General features: G+C 62.3%; 1 protein-coding gene across 2 annotated transcripts in view; it reads left to right on the forward strand.

The window, feature by feature from the left end:
* RARG (retinoic acid receptor gamma) overlaps positions 1 to 19,021 on the forward strand; it is a 62,862-nt gene that overhangs the window by 27,134 nt on the left and 16,707 nt on the right. Inside the window, exon 1 of one of the 2 annotated variants that reach the window (XM_075915755.2) lies at positions 6,526 to 6,850. The exons of the other annotated variant lie outside the window; for it this stretch is intronic. Coding sequence (XP_075771870.1) covers positions 6,700 to 6,850 — 151 coding nt within the window. The 5' untranslated portion in view covers positions 6,526 to 6,699. Of the gene's footprint in view, positions 1 to 6,525; positions 6,851 to 19,021 lie in introns of those variants that run through there. 2 annotated transcript variants of the gene reach the window in all.

Here is a 19,021-nt window from a genome sequence, read left to right on the forward strand (position 1 = left end):
GCCATGTGCCCCACCCCCACGCAGGCTGGCCCAAGCACATCTGGTTCTCATGAAACATTAGAGGGCTAATCGTTTTAATTGCCTTTCGCATTGGCCGGGGGGGGGGGGGGCTTGGTCCCCATGCTGCCTGCAGCTGGGATGGGGGGAAGCGTCATGTAGGCCCTTGACCAACCCCACTTTTCAGAGTCACGCGGGCTGTTACTAGGCAGCCCCATCCCTTCCCTTCTGGGGCTCTGCGGGGAGCGGGCAAGAGGCCCCCCGGGCAGCAGCTGGGTGGAGGTGACTAGCAGAGAGGAAGCAGGCTGCGGGGGAAGGGGCGGGCAATGAGCCGAGGTGAGTCACCTGGCCATGTACAGGGACTGTTGGGATGGGCTGTGACAGGCAGGGGTGTGGTGGGCCTCTGGGATCCGGAACCAAGCCGTGAAACTGCAGGGTCCAAACAGGAGCAGGAGCTCAAATCTTTGCTGCCTCTGAAACTTAAGGTTGACCCCCCCCCCACCAGACATCACACACACACACTGCATGAGTGCACATACCATACAGATATTGCACGCAAGCACACGTCACATATGCACAGACATTGTGAATACCCCGCCCCACACATGCACTAGGTTGACAGAAACATACATGTTTCTGCAGCCTAAACACATGCACACGCATCACAATGCCTATGCACCAGCCTAAGGCAAACACGTACCACGGTGATGCAAGTATAAAGGCAATGACACGTGTTGAACAGATGTGAGCATGCAGAAGAGCCATGACAACAACAGCACATCCACATGGACACTGACAGAAATACACAACAGTATGACACGCGTGTACCAAGCATGCATGCAGACATGTGCACAGTGCTCACATGATCATATCACACCAGACACACATGATGGGAATGGACATGCAGACCTCTCACGCAGCTTCATACACCACACACAGGCATCATTCAAAGGAGTCGCCATGTGCCATACTGACATGCCAAGCATACATGTGCTTTTGCACTGGCAGAGCCTGTATGTGATGCTGTAGTGACACAAGTGTGCACACCGGGGCATCACACTGACTCAAGAACACACGCGCTTATACAAACACGCACCACACCCTCAGGCCTGCAGTACTACAAGCACGCACTGACATACATACGTGTGCTACGATAGACACTCCATGAGACTTGTACATGCATGCCGCACCAACACGAGTGTGAATAATAGAGCAAAAATCTCCCTGAGCACGTTAGGATGATTAAACCAAGATGCTTCCTTCTCACTCCGTTCCTGCCAATGTTGGAGCCTTTGGCACAAGAGTGACCCGTGCAGTCACACACCCCAGTGTGCCCCAGGGTCCTCACAAGTAAGCAACATGAATGACAGACCCCCCTCTCCTGGGCAATGCAGCCATAGGCCAAGATTCACTAGATTGCCTGCAAATTACTGGCTCCATTCCAACCCCATCAGCCCCCACGGGGGTGAGCCAGGAGGGGCCCATCTCAGCCTGGTTCCGCCCCCCCGCCATGTTAGCTGGCACAGACCCCTACATGGGGCTGCTTCCAGAGTGTGAGCGGGTGCGCTCTGAGCTCGGGGAGTGAGGGAATGTCTGTGAGGCTTAATAGGGTCTGTGTGAGTCTGGGAGGGAAGCGGGGGCCCGCGCCACGGCGCTCAGGCCTTCCACAGAGCCGGGGTTTGTGCCGAGCAGCTTCTGGTTTTAATTACCAGGCAGGCGGGTCAGGCTAATTGGGACCTTTTGGATTTCAGCAAATGCATTCGAAAGGGAAGGAGGAAAGAAAACCCCTTTTGGGCCCTGCAGAGCGCGCCAGCACCAACGTGGCATGCCCCACCCACCAAAGGGTCTGCCGCAGGACAGACCAGGGCGTGTCCCTCTAGCCCCCCATGGCATGCACACACGTGACATACACACATGTACATGTGCACTCACACATGCACGTACGCATACTCACACACGTATGAACACACATGCACACGCACACATCAGGGCTGGCCAGAGGCTGTATGTGCATCATGTTATACATTGTTTGCCAGGCCAGGGTGTGTTGAGGATTTGAGGCTGGGGGAACAGAGCGTGTGTGTGGGAGGGAGATACCGCCCCTCCATTCGGACATACCCTGCTACCAACTGGAGTTGTGGGGGCTCTGCCATCTGATGTGGGGACTACAGGAGGTCCCCCCTGGAGATTTGGGGCAGGGAGTTGATGTTTGAGGGCGGGAGGGGGGCGGAGAGTACTAATGCCCCTGGGGAGCAGGGTCACCAGGTCTCCCAGCATTTTCTGCTCAAAGGGGTCTGCAGGCTGGGAAGAGCAGATCCGTCCCACCCCCCACATGCTCACCCCCTGGCAGGGGGCACTGGGCTCTGGCCCCTGCCTCTGGTTCAGTGGCCAGCTCCCAGGGCGGGTCCGTCTCTCACTGACGGTTTATTTTTTCCAGGCAACTCTAAACTGCTGAATCTGCCTGCTCATGGGGCTGGTGGAGCCACGTGGCTGCCCCTGCAGAGGCACCGGGCCACAGCCCCACAGCTCTCCTCTCTTTTCAGGGAGCTGGGGAGAGTTCTGATGGGGCAGGGCACAGAGTGGGGCTGGGGAGCAGTGACACAGGAGAGGAGCCGCAGGGCTGGGGGGCATTGGGGCACAGCCATTTCGTGTTGCTCCCCACAATCCTGACTCGCCCTTGGCTGAAATCCACCTTTCAGCCCAGCTACAACCTGCCCCCCCAACCCTCAGGGAGCTGGGGCCTCCATCACGAAACCGGAGCCTCCGAGCGCCTCAGCCAAGCTGGCCCCTGCAGACGGGAGCCATGGCTGCGGCAGGGCGCTGGGTTGGGGGGCGACGGCGGCTGAGGCCCTGGGGGGCTCGGTCGGCGCAGGCGGGAGGCCCCAGTGTCCTGGCGGCTCCGGGTGGGATCTGTGCGGCGGCTGCAGGCAGGGAAGGGAAGGGTTGACATGGAGCTGGGTCAGCTGAAGGTTACTGTACCCAAAGGGGGTTCTCGCAGAGTTCAGGCAGTGCTGGCTGCTCTGCCTCTGCTGGAAGGAAAGGGAGGGGAGCGCGGGGGGGGGGGGAGGCTGGCCCAGCCAGGGAGCGAGCAGGGAGCCAGGCTGGCCCAGCCAGGGGAGGGGGGGCAGCCCAGCCAGCCCTGGGGGGAAGCAGCCCAGCCAGGGGAGGGGGGGCAGCCCAGCCAGGGGAGGGGGGGCAGCCCAGCCAGCCCTGGGGGGAAGCAGCCCAGCCAGGGGAGGGGGGCAGCCCAGCCAGAGGAGGGGGGGCAGCCCTGCCAGGGGACGGGGGGGGCAGCCCAGCCAGAGGAGGGGGGGGGGGGCAGCCCAGCCAGGGGAGGGGGGCAGCCCAGCCAGAGGAGGGGGGGCAGCCCAGCCAGGGGAGAGGAGGTTGGGGGGGCAGCCCTGCCAGTGAGGGGGAACGCTGGTGTGAGGGGAGATGAGGGGAGATTGCAGGGTGGGGGGAGCCCAGCTAGTGGAGGGAGGGGGATCTGGAATGGGCCAGGTAGTGAAGTCCTGGAGGCTGGTGAGAGCCAGGTCAGCCCAGCCAGTGGATAGGGGAGGTGTGTGAGGCGGAGGCCAGGCCAGCCCAGCCAGTGGATAGGGGAGGTGTGTGAGGCGGAGGCCAGGCCAGCCCAGCCAGTGGATAGGGGAGGTGTGTGAGGCGGAGGCCAGGTCAGCCCAGCCAGTGGATAGGGGAGGTGTGTGAGGCGGAGGCCAGGCCAGCCCAGCCAGTGGATAGGGGAGGTGTGTGAGGCGGAGGCCAGGTCAGCCCAGCCAGTGGATAGGGGAGGTGTGTGAGGCGGAGGCCAGGTCAGCCCAGCCAGTGGATAGGGGAGGTGTGTGAGGAGGAGGCCAGGCCAGCCCAGCTAACAGAGGGGGAGGCTGGGTCTGCCCAGGCAGCAGGGGTGGGAGGCAGTGGACATTGGAGGCTGGGGGCATGGGTGGAGGCTGGTTCCGCTGGGGCAGTTGAGGGGGAGGCTGGGCCAACCCAGGAAGCAGAGGGGGGAGGCTGGGCCCAGGCAGCCGGAGGGAGGGGCTGGAGTAGGAGGATGGCTTGGCTTGGCCTTGCTTAAGCTGTGGAGAGGGCAGGCCGGGCCTGGCCAGGCAGGAGGGGGAGGAAAAGCAGGGAGGGGGAAGGCTGGGCCAGCCCAGGCAGCAAGGGGGGCTGGGCAAAGGCGTATCTTATTTTTACTGAGCGGCATCTGTGATTGAAAGGAAATGGAGACTTTCAAGCGGCAGGAATGTATCACTGAGCCCTACCCGGGTGGGGGCAGATGGAGTTGTGCAGGCAGCTGCTTTGCTTGGGTGTGTGGGGGGCAGTAGGTTGGCACAAGGAGATCTGTACCTGCATCAGTGGAGTCAAGGGTTTGCCACCCACAGGAGCAGCGGAGAGGGTGTGTCTGGAAACAAGAGCACTGGGTGTGTGTCTGGGCATTAGTGTGACAATGTGAGAGACTGCACCACTTTGCGGGACACTGTCAGAGAAAGCGAGACTGTGACCGTGTTTGAGACAGTGTGCGCAGGTGAGGCTGTGCATGCATGACACTGTGAAGCGGAGCCTGGTTGTATAAGAGAGACTGTGTGAGACAGCGTGACACTGTGAGACTGCACACCTGTGTGACACTCGTGTGTAGGACAGCGAGACTGGGACAATGCGTGTGAGACACCATGACACTGTGTCATGCACATAGGAAACTGTGTGACACTGTGTAAGACTGTGTGAGACACTGAGGCAGCATGAGATGGTGTTTGTGACACTAAGAAATTGCCTGTGAGGCAGTGTGCATGTGTGACATTGTATCTGTGCATAAGGCACAAACAGGCTGGGGGTGACACTGCAAGACTGTGTGTGTGACACTGCAGGCGGAGTTTGTAACTGGGTGTGAGGCTGACTGCTTAGAAGTGTGTGTGAGGCTGGCTAGGTGTCATAGAATCATAGAATCATAGGACTGGAAGGGACCTCGAGAGGTCATCGAGTCCAGCCCCCCGCCCTCAAGGCAGGACCAAGCTCCGTCTACACCATCCCTGACAGATGTCTATCTAACCTGTTCTTAAATATCTCCAGAGAGGGAGATTCCACCACCTCCCTTGGCAATTTATTCCAATATTTGACCACCCTGACAGTTAGGAATTTTTTCCTAATGTCCAATCTAAACCTCCCCTGCTGCACTTTAAGCCCATTACTCCTTGTCCTGTCCTCAGAAACCAAGAGGAACAAATTTTCTCCTTCCTCCTTGTGACACCCTTTTAGATATTTGAAAACCACTATCATGTCCCCCCTTAATCTTCTTCTTTCCAAACTAAACAAGCCCAGTTCATGAAGCCTGGCTTCGTAGGTCATGTTCTCTAGACCTTTAATCATTCTTGTCGCTCTTCTCTGGACCCTTTCCAATTTCTCCACATCTTTCTTGAAATGTGGCGCCCAGAACTGGACACAGTACTCCAGCTGAGGCCTAACTAGTGCAGAGTGTCCCTTTGGAGATGAGGATCTATATTTTTTGTAAGTCTCTAAGGTGCTACAAGTTGTTTTTTAAACTTTTTTTTTCCAATTACAGGCTAACACCCTGAGACTATGGTGTGTGGGTGTGACGTTTCTGTGTGAGAGTCCTTGGGTGCCTGGAACAGTATGAGTGTGTGTGCGTGTGTGTGTGCGTGCGCGCTGAGATTGCGCTCGGATGTGTCCCATAGCCCCTGTGTGTGCGTGCTGAGATTGCGCTCGCACGTGTCCCATAGCCCCTGTGTGTGCGTGTGTGTGCGCGTGCTGAGATTGCGCTCGGATGTGTCCCATAGCCCCTGTGTGTGTGTGTGTGTGTGTGTGCGTGTGTGTGTGCGTGTTGAGATTGCGCTCGGATGTGTCCCATAGCCCCTGTGTGTGTGTGTGTGTGTGTGTGTGTGTGTGCGTGTGTGTGTGCGTGTTGAGATTGCGCTCGGATGTGTCCCATAGCCCCTGTGTGTGCGTGTGTGTGCGCGTGCTGAGATTGCGCTCGCACGTGTCCCATAGCCCCTGTGTGTGCGTGTGTGTGCGCGTGCTGAGATTGCGCTCGGATGTGTCCCATAGCCCCTGTGTGTGTGTGTGTGTGTGTGTGCGTGTGTGTGTGCGTGTTGAGATTGCGCTCGGATGTGTCCCATAGCCCCTGTGTGTGTGTGTGTGTGTGTGTGTGTGTGTGTGTTGAGATTGCGCTCGCATGTGTCCCATAGCCCGTGTGTGTGTGTGCGTGTGTGTGTGCGTGTTGAGATTGCGCTCGGATGTGTCCCATAGCCCCTGTGTGTGTGTGTGTGTGTGTGTGTGTGTGTGTGTGTGTGCGTGTTGAGATTGCGCTCGGATGTGTCCCATAGCCCCTGTGTGTGTGTGTGTGTGTGTGTGTGTGTGTGTGTGTGTTGAGATTGCGCTCGCATGTGTCCCATAGCCCGTGTGTGTGTGTGCGTGTGTGTGTTGAGATTGCGCTTGCATGTGTCCCATAGCCCCTGTGTGTGTGTGTGTGTGGAGGTGTGTCCTCTCTTTCTAGCCCCGCCCCTCGCTCCAAGCCCCGCCCCTCGCTCCGAGGCGTTCGCTTGGCGATAGGTACCCAGCCAGGCAGCAGGAGCCGCTGGGGCGCCCCCAAGGCGCGTCCCGCTCGCACCCGGCGCCCCCCGAACTGTTGCTCGCGCCTCTGCTGCCTCGTGGGGGAGGGGCGCAGCGGGGACTCCCGCCCCCGCCCCCGCGATGTACGACTGCATGGAGGCGCTGGCCGTGGCGCCGAGGCAGCTCTTCGATGTCACCCACCAGGGCTCCTGCCTGCTGCGCAAGGCGAGCGCCGGCCCCTGCTTCGGGGCGCTGGACCCCTTCGCCTGGCCGCCGCCGGCCAGCCTGCAATGTAGGTTGGGGCGGGGGGGGCGCGGCTCGTGTGGGCGGGGGTCCCCAGGCGCGCGTGCCCGTGGGTACTGACGCGAGTGGGGAGGGGAGCCGCGAACTCGCCCCGCGCCCCGCCACTTAGCTTCGCTGGTTTCCTGCTTTGCAACTTTACTCAGAAAAACTCACCAAGTTTGGGGCCAAGTGGTTTTTTTTGGGGGGGCGGCCCCCCCCCGCCCGCCATTCCCAGTCCATCGCCTCTCTCCGCGTTCCCTGCTCGCGGGGTGCGAGGCGGGGTGGGGGGCACCCTGGCTGAGGGGGCGTGTCTCGTTCTAGCCCCCCCTTTGTCTTTAGCACGGAATGCAAAGCCCCAGAGGGCCGGAGGGCAGCGAAATGAGGACCAGATGAGGGTGCGCTTTGAAGCCCATCTCAGGGGACCAGGGCGGGGAAGGTGGTGGGGACCCGGGCAGGGGGGGGCTGGGAAAGGTGGTGGGGACCGGGGCGGGAGGGGGGGCGGGGAAGGTGGTAGGACCCGAGCGGGGGGAGGACTGAGGAAGATGGTGGGGACCCGGGCGGGGGTTCTACGGAAGATGGTGAAATGGGGGGGAGCTGGGAAAAGTGGTGGGGACCCGGGCGGAGGGGGTTCTAGGAAAGATGGTGAGGACGGGGGAGGGGGGGCTGGGGAAAGTGATGGGCACCCGGGGGGGGGGCTGAGGAAGATGGTGAGGACCCGGGCGGCGGGGGGGGGGGGCTGGGAAAAGTGATGGGCACCGGGGGGGGGGGGCTGAGGAAGATGGTGAGGACCCGGGCGGGGGGGGGTTGGAGAAAGTGATGGGCACCCGGGGGGGCTGAGGAAGATGGTGAGGACCCGGGCGGCGGCGGGGGGGGGCTGGGAAAAGTGATGGGCACGGGGGGGGGGGGGTGCTGAGGAAGATGGTGAGGACCCGGGCGGGGGGGGGGGGGCTGGGGAAAGTGATGGGCACCCGGGGGGGGGCTGAGGAAGATGGTGAGGACCCGGGGGGGGGGGGGCTGGGGAAAGTGATGGGCACCCGGGGGGGGGGCTGAGGAAGATGGTGAGGACCCGGGCAGGGGGGGGCTGGGCACCCGGGGGGGGGGCTGAGGAAGATGGTGAGGACCCGGGCGGGGGGGGCTGGGCACCCGGGGGGGGGGCTGAGGAAGATGGTGAGGACCTGGGCGGGGGGGGGGGGCTGGGCACCCGGGGGGGAGTCATTTCTTCCGTCCGCACTAGCCTGCGCCAGGGTTTTTTTCTTGCTTTTAAAGATGGAAATTTGGCGGCGATCCACCGAGCCGCGCAAACAGGATGAGGGACGGGAGAAGCGGGAGAGGGGCCGAGGAGCCGGGGGCACCGCGTTCCGTCCCGCACCCACCTGTAAGCCCGCGCCCCGCAGAGCCGGGAGCAGCGAGCGGCGGGGCTAGGACACGGGGCGGCGGGGGAAGGGATCTCCCATCCCCGGGACCCCTGGGCAGCTCCCGGCCCGCGGGCTCCCTGCTTTGAGTGGCAGCCAAATCTCCGCCTTTGGCAGGCGCCACCGCTGTTTACAAGTTGAGGACCGGACAGGCTGTTTGCAGCAAGCGGCTGGAGGGCAGGGAGCGCCCACGGAGCCCCGGGGGCAGAGCTGGGCACAGGACTGGGGTGGGGCGCCCCCAAGCCAGTCTGACCTTTTCGCCTCCATTCCAGCCCCCCCCTTCCCAGGGTTTCATCCGAGAGCCGGCCCCACCCTGTTCTGCCCAGCTTTGCCCTGCCAAGCCTTCTCCCACTGCCACATGAATCCCTGCCTCAGCCCCCCAGCAGCCACCCCACAGCTCCCATCCTGGGAGGCTTGGGGGAGCCCAGGGCAAAACCAGGATCTTTCTCTGTCATTCAGAGCTGGGTGCCCCAGAGCTCTGGGGAGACTGGCTCCCCCCCCCCGTGTGTGTTGGAGGGGGGCTGCTTTTCTTTTCTCTCCCCCCCTCCGCTCTTCAGCTTCATTTCCCACAGAGCACCATGTCCCTGGAGCTTAGCTTGGGCAGCAGGAGGGAAGGTGCCCAGGCAGGCACCCTGGTGCAGGGACTCCCTGGCCCCACCTCTCCCAGCCTACCTGTAGTGTAGCCTGGACTATGTCAGTTGGGGGCCTTACATGGTAACTGGGGTCTCTATCTGTCAGAGAATGGGGAGCCCCCCTCCTGCCAGCGTGGGCTGTGCCTCCTAGTCTGTGGCAGGAAAAGGCCCAGCAGTCCCTCTCCCAGGACGGCTGCCTGCCCATGTGCCCGAGTGGCTCTGGAGAACGACCAGGGCCCAGGGCCCAGGGCCCACCCAGTCTGGGGAGCTTCTGGTTACTCTGCCACCTGCCTTCCTCAGGCCGGGTGGTTGTTTGGACTAGTACCAGCTCGAGCCCTCAGCTGACAGCAGGACGCCCTGGTGCAATCCCTGCCACAAAGAGCTGGCAGTTTGCCTAGATGAAGGGAAACTGAGGCGGGGGGGGGAACTTGCCCCAGGTCACACGGCAGGTCAGTGGAACAGACTCATCCTGGTGCAATGAATCGGCCATTGGCACAGTTTGTGCAGGGCACTAAACATTCTCCTCATTCGCCTGGAATCAGCCCCCCCCCGCCATTCATGCCCCTCCCTCTTCTGCCCTCTCTCCCCAGCCACCTCTCTGCCACTGGCTCCAGCTGGCAACTTGTTGGCAGAATCCCTCCTCTCCCTGCCCTGGGTTTCATGTGGCAGGCCCAGCCTGAGCTGGGCAGTGTGGAGAAGCAGCACCCACACTCTGGGGGTTGAGCTGAATTGGCCTTCCCAGCCTCGGGGAGCTCGTCCCTCCCCTTCCTGAGCAAGGCCCCAAGGCTGGGGCCCCTCTGCCTCCCAGCCTCTGTCAGTCTCCCCAGCAGGGCCCGGCCAGCCCCACTGCTGCTGCCATCCCTGCCTGGGCATCCCCACAGCTCTGCCAGTCACCCCACGAGGGCAGAGCAGCGGGAATCTGTCCTGGCAGAGGGGTGGCCACTGCTCCGTAGGCTGGTGGAACAGGGCCATCCCACTCCTCCCAGGCAGCCTGGCTCCATTGCAGTGCATGACTGGGCTGCAGTGCTCCTAGCCAGACCCCAGGTGGGAGAGTGCAGCCCCCATGTCCCCACCCTGGCAGCTGCCTTCCTGAGGGCAGGCTGGGGGCAGTGCCCTGTCCTCTGCTGAGCGGGAAAGCGGGGTGCTGCAGGGTGCTGCAGGGTGCTGGGGTCTCAGGGAGCAGGAGGCAGTGTGGGGGCAGGCTGGGGGCAGTGCCCCTGTCCTCTGCTGAGCGGGAAAGCGGGGTGCTGCAGGGTGCTGCAGGGTGCTGGGGTCTCAGGGAGCAGGAGGCAGTGCGGGGGCAGGCTGGGGGCAGTGCCCCTGTCCTCTGCTGAGCTGGAAAGCGGGGTGCTGCAGGGTGCTGCAGGGTGCTGGGGTCTCAGGGAGCAGGAGGCAGTGCGGGGGCAGGCTGGGGGCAATGCCCCTGTCCTCTGCTGAGCGGGAAAGCGGGGTGCTGCAGGGTGCTCAGGGTGCTGGGGTCTCAGGGAGCAGGAGGCAGTGTGGGGACAGGCTGGGGGCAGTGCCCCTGTCCTCTGCTGAGCGGGAAAGCGGGGTGCTGCAGGGTGCTGCAGGGTGCTGGGGTCTCAGGGAGCAGGAGGCAGTGTGGGGGCAGGCTGGGGGCAGTGCCCCTGTCCTCTGCTGAGCGGGAAAGCGGGGTGCTGCAGGGTGCTGCAGGGTGCTGGAGTCTCAGGGAGCAGGAGGCAGTGCGGGGGCAGGCTGGGGGCAGTGCCCCTGTCCTCTGCTGAGCTGGAAAGCGGGGTGCTGCAGGGTGCTGGGGTCTCAGGGAGCAGGAGGCAGTGCGGGGGCAGGCTGGGCAAAGCAGTGGCCACAAGCTTCCCAGCCAGGTAGCCTGAGGCCCCTCCCAGGCCGGGGAAGCGCTGCTGGTGTGAGTGTGTGCGTGGGTGGTGAGCCGCCTGTCTCCTAGACAGCTGAGCAGCGTGCGTTTGTTTGGGTGTGCTTGCCTTAGCGAGCCCCGGAAGGGCCGTGCTGTGGGGGCTTGCACGGGTGTGTCTGGGCAGTCGTGGGCGAGCTCTGCCCGGACAGGGCCTGATGCTGTGGGCGCGAGGGGGTTGGTTGTGGTCTGTGTCGGAGGGTGCAGGGGGAGGGGGCTGGTGTGTGGATTACTCCCTTTGTAAAGTGTCAGGAATGCCGTTCCGGAGACAAATGGCTTATATAGCGGCCCAGCTGCAAACATTTTACGGCTGGTTATAAATGGCCTGTTTGAAGCTGTACGAAGCGAGGGCAGGAATTTCCTCAATTTCAGCAATTTAGGCTTAAAAAAACCCTCAACCACCAAACTTCCTGCCCCAGGTCAGGCAGCAGCCCGGGAGAATAGGGGCTGGAACCTTGGCTGGGCCCAGCACGAGCCAGTGGACCGGGTCATCAGAACCAGGCTGGCCAAAGAGCTGCCCCAGGGGCAGTGCCGCAGGAGGGGCCCAGGTCATCAGAACCAGGCTGGCCAGAGAGCTGCCCCGGGGCAGTGCCGCAGGAGGGGCCCAGGTCATCAGAACCAGGCTGGCCAGAGAGCTGCCCCGGGGCAGTGCCGCAGGAGGGGTCCGGGGATTCAGGGTGTTGAATGGAAGGGTTCTGTAGGGCTGTGGGCTGCTGCTGATCGTGGTGTGGTTGTGCCAGGACATCAGGGCGCTGGGCTAGAGATGCCAGTCCAAAGCTTTGCAGCCTGGGAGGTACTGGGGGGCCACAAATAAGAACTGGTCCCAAGTGGGATGGATCCCTGATTGGGCAAGCTGGCCCCTGCCCCTCTGCCCGCCTTCCCCCCATGAGTCCCAGAGCTGGACTGGCAGCCGCCCATGGTAGGGACAATCCCTGAGCCAGCAAAAGGCAGGCAGGTGTCCCATGGAGGACGGGCTTTGCAGGGGGTCAGTCCAGCCCCATACACGCAAGGCCCTGGGCTCCCAAAACCACCCTGGCGCTGGGACGGGGTGGCTGGAAGAGCTGTGGGTGGAGGGGATGCTTAGTGGGGGAGAGGAGGAGACAGTCTCTGCTGCTCCAGGGGTTCAGAGCTGTACAGGGCTGGGCTGCAGCGCAGGGCGGAAGGAGGAGGGGATGCCAGGCAGCCGAGCATCCAGTGACTCTGTGGAGCTGGGGTACAGCATGGGGGAGGGGTGGCTGTGGGGCTGAGCCAGGGGGCACAGCCCAGCTGCCCTGCCCCCCAGCCCAGCCTGCATGCCCGGCGGGTGCTGTGTTGGCTGCAGCGCCGAGCGAGTTAGCTCTGCTGCTGTCCCTTCTGCGCCAGCATTTCCTGCCGCTGGCTCGGCTCCCCTGCCCACCCGCCTCCCCGCTCCCCCTCCGTGGGTGCCCGCTGCACATGCAATTGGCCAGCGAGAGACCCTGCCCGGGGTGACGCCACCCCGGCCCCTCTCCCATTGGCTGCTGACTGAAAGGAAATGACCCAGCATTATGGGAACAGGCTGGCAGCAGGGCCATGGCAGCGGGGCGGGGGTGGGGAGCACCAGGTGCCCACGTGGCTTGGGCGGGGAGACGACCGCAAGCCAAGCTGCGCCCAGGAAAGAGCTTGCGTCCCAGGAGCCCCACATAGAACCGCCTGGGACCCCTCTGGGTACTGACTGGGCAGGGTCTGGGCCCTTCCCAGGTCTCTCTGGGGGGGCTGTTAGATGGCTGCACAGATCTGTCCGTCTGTCTGCATGTCCCTCCATCCCACAGGGCTCCCGGGGGGGCAGAGCACCCCGTGTTCTCCCCCCCAGTGTTGAGGGTTTAGGGGCATAGGTGGGATGGTTCAATCCACCCCTGCCCCAGGCTCCCAGGGGGCTGGCCTGTTGTGCACAGAAGCTATTAGACGGGATTAGGTTAGGGCTGTAATGTGATTCTCTCCAGGAAATGACAGGCCCAGAGCTGGTGGCCTCTGTGGGCTGGGAGCCTGTCCCAGCCTCTAGTAAAGTTACCAGCAGGCTCTGGATCTGATAGGAGGCCAGGAGCTGGGCCCCTCCTCTCTCCCACCCCGGGGGTGCGGAGGAAGGGCTGGGATGTGGGGGGGGATGACCAGAAAATGACTGTGCCCCCAGGGGAAGGGCCAGGAATCCAGAGATCGACTCTGCCCCCAGGGGAAGGGCGGGAATCCAGAGATCGGCTCTGCCCCCAGGGGAAGGGCCGGGAATCCAGAGATCGGCTCTGCCCCCAGGGGAAGGGCCGGGAATCCAGAGATCGGCTCTGCCCCCAGGGGAAGGGCTGGGAATCCAGAGATCGGCTCTGCCCTGCTCTGGCTGGGAAGACAGCTGCCCTAGGCAGCGCCAAGGGGTTCCTCTCACTCCCTGCTTAGGGGGAGTGAAGCCCCTAGCAGTGCAGGACCAGGTACAGCCCTTGGGACTTGGCTCCAAGAGGGGGAGTACAGCGGGGTGACGGTTCTATTCCTGGTTCAGCGCCTCAGTTTCCCTTGCCATCCTCTATCTAGGCTGTGAGCTCTTGGGTGCAGGGCCTGGCTCTGTGTCTGTGCAGCACTTGGTGCGCGGGGCCCTGGTCTCAGTGATGCTGTGATACTAACAAGGATGTTGCGAGGGGCAGTTGATCAGCTGGCTGAGAAGGGGCAAAGTGCTTCCTGGGTGCCCTGCCATCACTGAGCCGGGGGGACCAGGAAGGGCCCCAGAGATGCACAGGGTTGAAATACAATTGGGTGGATGGGACAGGATTACCTGTCCCCTTTGCTCTCCATCTAGGGGGAGCTGGGTGAAATGCAGGGGGTACCTCTGGGCCACCTATGCTGTTGCTTGGGCCAAATCCAGACTCGGGATTTGATCATCCAGAGCTAGTCTACTCACACTAGAAGTAGCCTACTCACACTAGAAGTAGCCTACTCATGCTTCTATGATGAGGTCACTGGCTCGGTGGACATGGGGAAGTCAGTGGATGTGATAGACCTTGACTTTAGCAAGGCTTTTGATACGGTCTCCCACAATATTCTTGCCAGCAAGTTAAGGGATTGTGGATTGGATAAATGGACGGTAAGATGGATAGAAAGCTGGCTAGAAGGCCAGGCCCAGCGGGTAGTGATCAATGGCTCGATGTCAGGATGGGGGTCGGTTTCTAGCGGAGTGCCCCAAGGTTCGGTTCTAGGACCGGTTTTGTTCAATATCTTTATTAATGATCTGGATGAGGGGATGGATTGCACCCTCAGCAAGTTTGCGGATGACACGAAGCTGGGGGGAGAGGTAAATACGCTTAAGGGCAGAGATAGGGTCCAGAATGACTTAGACAAATTGGAGGATTGGGCCACAAGAAATCTGATGAGGATCAACAAGGACAAGTGCAGAGTCCTGCACTTGGGACGGAAGAATCCCAAGCATAGTTACAAGCTGGGGACCAACCAGTTAAGTAGCAGTTCTGCAGAAAAGGACCTGGGGGTTACAGTGGATGAGAAGCTGGATATGAGTCAACAGGGGGCCCTTGTAGCCAAGAGGGCTAATGGCATATTAGGTTGCATTAAGAGGAGCATTGCCAGTAGATCCAGAGATGTCATTATTCCCCTTTATTCCGCTATGGTGAGGCCGTATCTGGAGTATTGTGTCCAGTTCTGGGGCCCCCACTACAAAAAGGATGTGGACACATTGGAGAGGGTCCAGCGGAGGGCAACCAAAATGATTAGGGGGCTGGAGCACATGACTTATGAGGAGAGGCTGAGGGAGTTGGGTCTGTTTAGTCTGCAGAAGAGAAGAGTGAAGGGGGATTTGATAGCAGCCTTCAACTTCCTGAAGGGAGGGTCCAAAGAGGCTGGAGAGAGGCTCTTCTCAGTAGTGACAGATGGCAGAACAAGGAGCAATGGGCTCAAGTTGTGGTGGGAGAGGCCCAGGTTGGATATTAGGAAAAACTATTTCACTAGGCGGGTGGTGAAGCGCTGGAATGGGTTACCTAGGGAAGTAGTGGAGTCTCCATCTACCCTGGGGATGCCACGGACATGTCCCGTTAACCGCCCTGTACCCTGGGGCTGTCACGGACACGTCCCGTTAACCACCCTGTACCCTGGGGATGCCACGGACACGTCCCGTTAACCGTCCTGTACCCTGGGGCTGTCACGGACACGTCCCGTTAACCGCACTGTACCCTGGGGATGCCACGGACACGTCCCGTTAACCGCACTGTACCCTGGGGCTGTCACGGACACGTCCCGTTAACCGCCCTGTACCCTGGGGATGCCACGGACACGTCCCGTTAACCGCACTGTACCCTGGGGCTGTCACGGACACGTCCCGTTAACCGCCCTGTACCCTGGGGATGCCACGAACACCGTCCCGTTAACCGCACTGTACCCTGGGGATGCCACAGACACGTCCCGTTAACCGTCCTGTACCCTGGGGATGCCACAGACACGTCCCGTTAACCGCCCTGTACCCTGGGGATGCCACAGACACGTCCCGTTAACCGCCCTGTACCCTGGGGATGCCACGGACACGTCCCGTTAACCGCCCTGTACCCTGGGGATGCCACGGACACGTCCCGTTAACCGCCCTGTACCCTGGGGATGCCACGAACACCGTCCCGTTAACCGCCCTGTACCCTGGGGCGGTCACGGACACGTCCCGTTAACCGTCCTGTACCCTGGGGCTGTCACGGACACGTCCCGTTAACCGTCCTGTACCCTGGGGCTGTCACGGACACGTCCCGTTAACCGCACTGTACCCTGGGGATGCCACGGACACGTCCCGTTAACCGCACTGTACCCTGGGGCTGTCACGGACATGTCCCGTTAACCGCCCTGTACCCTGGGGATGCCACGGACACGTCCCGTTAACCGCCCTGTACCCTGGGGATGCCACGGACACGTCCCGTTAACCGTCCTGTACCCTGGGGCTGTCATGGACACGTCCCGTTAACCGCACTGTACCCTGGGGATGCCACGGACACGTCCCGTTAACCGCACTGTACCCTGGGGCTGTCACGGACACGTCCCGTTAACCGCCCTGTACCCTGGGGATGCCACGGACACGTCCTGTTAACCGCACTGTACCCTGGGGCTGTCACGGACACGTCCCGTTAACCGCCCTGTACCCTGGGGATGCCACGGACACGTCCCGTTAACCGCCCTATACCCTGGGGATGCCACGGACACGTCCCATTAACCGCCCTGTACCCTGGGGCGGTCACGGACACCGTCCCGTTAACCGCACTGTACCCTGGGGATGCCACGGACACGTCCCGTTAACCGCCCTGTACCCTGGGGATGCCACGGACACGTCCCGTTAACCGCCCTGTACCCTGGGGCGGTCACGGACACCGTCCCGTTAACCGCACTGTACCCTGGGGATGCCACAGACACGTCCCGTTAACCGTCCTGTACCCTGGGGATGCCACAGACACGTCCCGTTAACCGCCCTGTACCCTGGGGATGCCACGGACACGTCCCGTTAACCGCCCTGTACCCTGGGGATGCCACGGACACGTCCCGTTAACCGCCCTGTACCCTGGGGATGCCACGAACACCGTCCCGTTAACCGCCCTGTACCCTGGGGCGGTCACGGACACGTCCCGTTAACCGTCCTGTACCCTGGGGCTGTCACGGACACGTCCCGTTAACCGTCCTGTACCCTGGGGCTGTCACGGACACGTCCCGTTAACCGCACTGTACCCTGGGGATGCCACGGACACGTCCCATTAACCGCACTGTACCCTGGGGCTGTCACAGACACGTCCCGTTAACCGCCCTGTACCCTGGGGATGCCACGGACACGTCCCGTTAACCGCCCTGTACCCTGGGGATGCCACGGACACGTCCCGTTAACCGCACTGTACCCTGGGGATGCCACGGACACGTCCCGTTAACCGCACTGTACCCTGGGGATGCCACGGACACGTCCCGTTAACCGCCCTGTACCCTGGGGATGCCACGAACACCGTCCCGTTAACCGCCCTGTACCCTGGGGCGGTCACGGACACGTCCCGTTAACCGTCCTGTACCCTGGGGATGCCACGGACACGTCCCGTTAACCGCCCTGTACCCTGGGGATGCCACGGACACGTCCCGTTAACCGTCCTGTACCCTGGGGATGCCACGGACACGTCCCATTAACCGCCCTGTACCCTGGGGATGCCACGAACACCGTCCCGTTAACCGCCCTGTACCCTGGGGCGGTCACGGACACCATCCCATTAACCGTCCTGTACCCTGGGGATGTCACGGACACGTCCCGTTAACCGCCCTGTACCCTGGGGATGCCACGGACACGTCCCGTTAACCGCACTGTACCCTGGGGATGCCACGGACACGTCCCGTTAACCGCCCTGTACCCTGGGGATGCCACGGACACGTCCCGTTAACCGCCCTGTACCCTGGGGCGGTCACGGACACCGTCCCGTTAACCGCACTGTACCCTGGGGATGCCACGGACACGTCCCGTTAACCGTCCTGTACCCTGGGGCGGTCACGGACACCATCCCATTAACCGTCCTGTACCCTGGGGATGTCACGGACACGTCCCGTTAACCGCCCTGTACCCTGGGGATGCCACGGACACGTCCCGTTAACCGCCCTGTACCCTGGGGATGCCACGGACACGTCCCGTTAACCGTCCTGTACCCTGGGGATGCCACGGACACGTCCCGTTAACCGCCCTGTACCCTGGGGATGCCACGGACACGTCCCGTTAACCGCACTGTACCCTGGGGCTGTCACGGACATGTCCCGTTAACCGCCCTGTACCCTGGGGATGCCACGGACACGTCCCGTTAACCGCCCTGTACCCTGGGGATGCCACGGACACGTCCCGTTAACCGCCCTGTACCCTGGGGCGGTCACGGACACCGTCCCGTTAACCGCACTGTACCCTGGGGATGCCACGGACACGTCCCGTTAACCGCACTGTACCCTGGGGATGCCACGGACACGTCCCGTTAACCGCCCTGTACCCTGGGGATGCCACGAACACCGTCCCGTTAACCGCCCTGTACCCTGGGGCGGTCACGGACACGTCCCGTTAACCGTCCTGTACCCTGGGGATGCCACGGACACGTCCCGTTAACCGTCCTGTACCCTGGGGCGGTCACGGACACCATCCCATTAACCGTCCTGTACCCTGGGGATGTCACAGACACGTCCCGTTAACCGCCCTGTACCCTGGGGATGCCACGGACACGTCCCGTTAACCGCCCTGTACCCTGGGGATGCCACGGACACGTCCCGTTAACCGTCCTGTACCCTGGGGATGCCACGGACACGTCCCGTTAACCGCCCTGTACCCTGGGGATGCCGCGGACACGTCCCGTTAACCGTCCTGTACCCTGGGGCGGTCACGGACACGTCCCGTTAACCGTCCTGTACCCTGGGGCGGTCACGGACACGTCCCGTTAACCGTCCTGTACCCTGGGGCTGTCACGGACACGTCCCGTTAACCGTCCTGTACCCTGGGGCTGTCACGGACACGTCCCGTTAACCGCACTGTACCCTGGGGATGCCACGGACACGTCCCGTTAACCGCACTGTACCCTGGGGATGCCACGGACACGTCCCGTTAACCGCACTGTACCCTGGGGATGCCACGGACACGTCCCGTTAACCGCCCTGTACCCTGGGGATGCCACGGACACGTCCCGTTAACCGCCCTGTACCCTGGGGCGGTCACGGACACGTCCCGTTAACCGTCCTGTACCCTGGGGATGTCACGGACACGTCCCGTTAACCGTCCTGTACCCTGGGGCGGTCACGGACACCATCCCGTTAACCGTCCTGTACCCTGGGGATGTCACGGACACGTCCCGTTAACCGCCTTGTACCCTGGGGATGCCACGGACACGTCCCGTTAACCGCCCTGTACCCTGGGGATGCCACGGACACGTCCCGTTAACCGTCCTGTACCCTGGGGATGCCACGGACACGTCCCGTTAACCGTCCTGTACCCTGGGGATGTCACGGACACGTCCCGTTAACCGCCTTGTACCCTGGGGATGCCACGGAACACGTCCCGTTAACTGCCCTGTACCCTGGGGATGCCACGGACACGTCCCGTTAACCGTCCTGTACCCTGGGGATGCCACGGACACGTCCCGTTAACCGTCCTGTACCCTGGGGATGTCACGGACACGTCCCGTTAACCGCCTTGTACCCTGGGGATGCCACGGACACGTCCCGTTAACCGTCCTGTACCCTGGGGATGCCGTGCCTTGCCTGGGACCACCCAG

This window comes from Pelodiscus sinensis, chromosome 31, assembly GCF_052426305.1.
Source record: "Pelodiscus sinensis isolate ZL-2025 chromosome 31, ASM5242630v1, whole genome shotgun sequence".
In the NCBI taxonomy this organism is placed as follows: Eukaryota; Metazoa; Chordata; order Testudines; family Trionychidae; genus Pelodiscus; species Pelodiscus sinensis.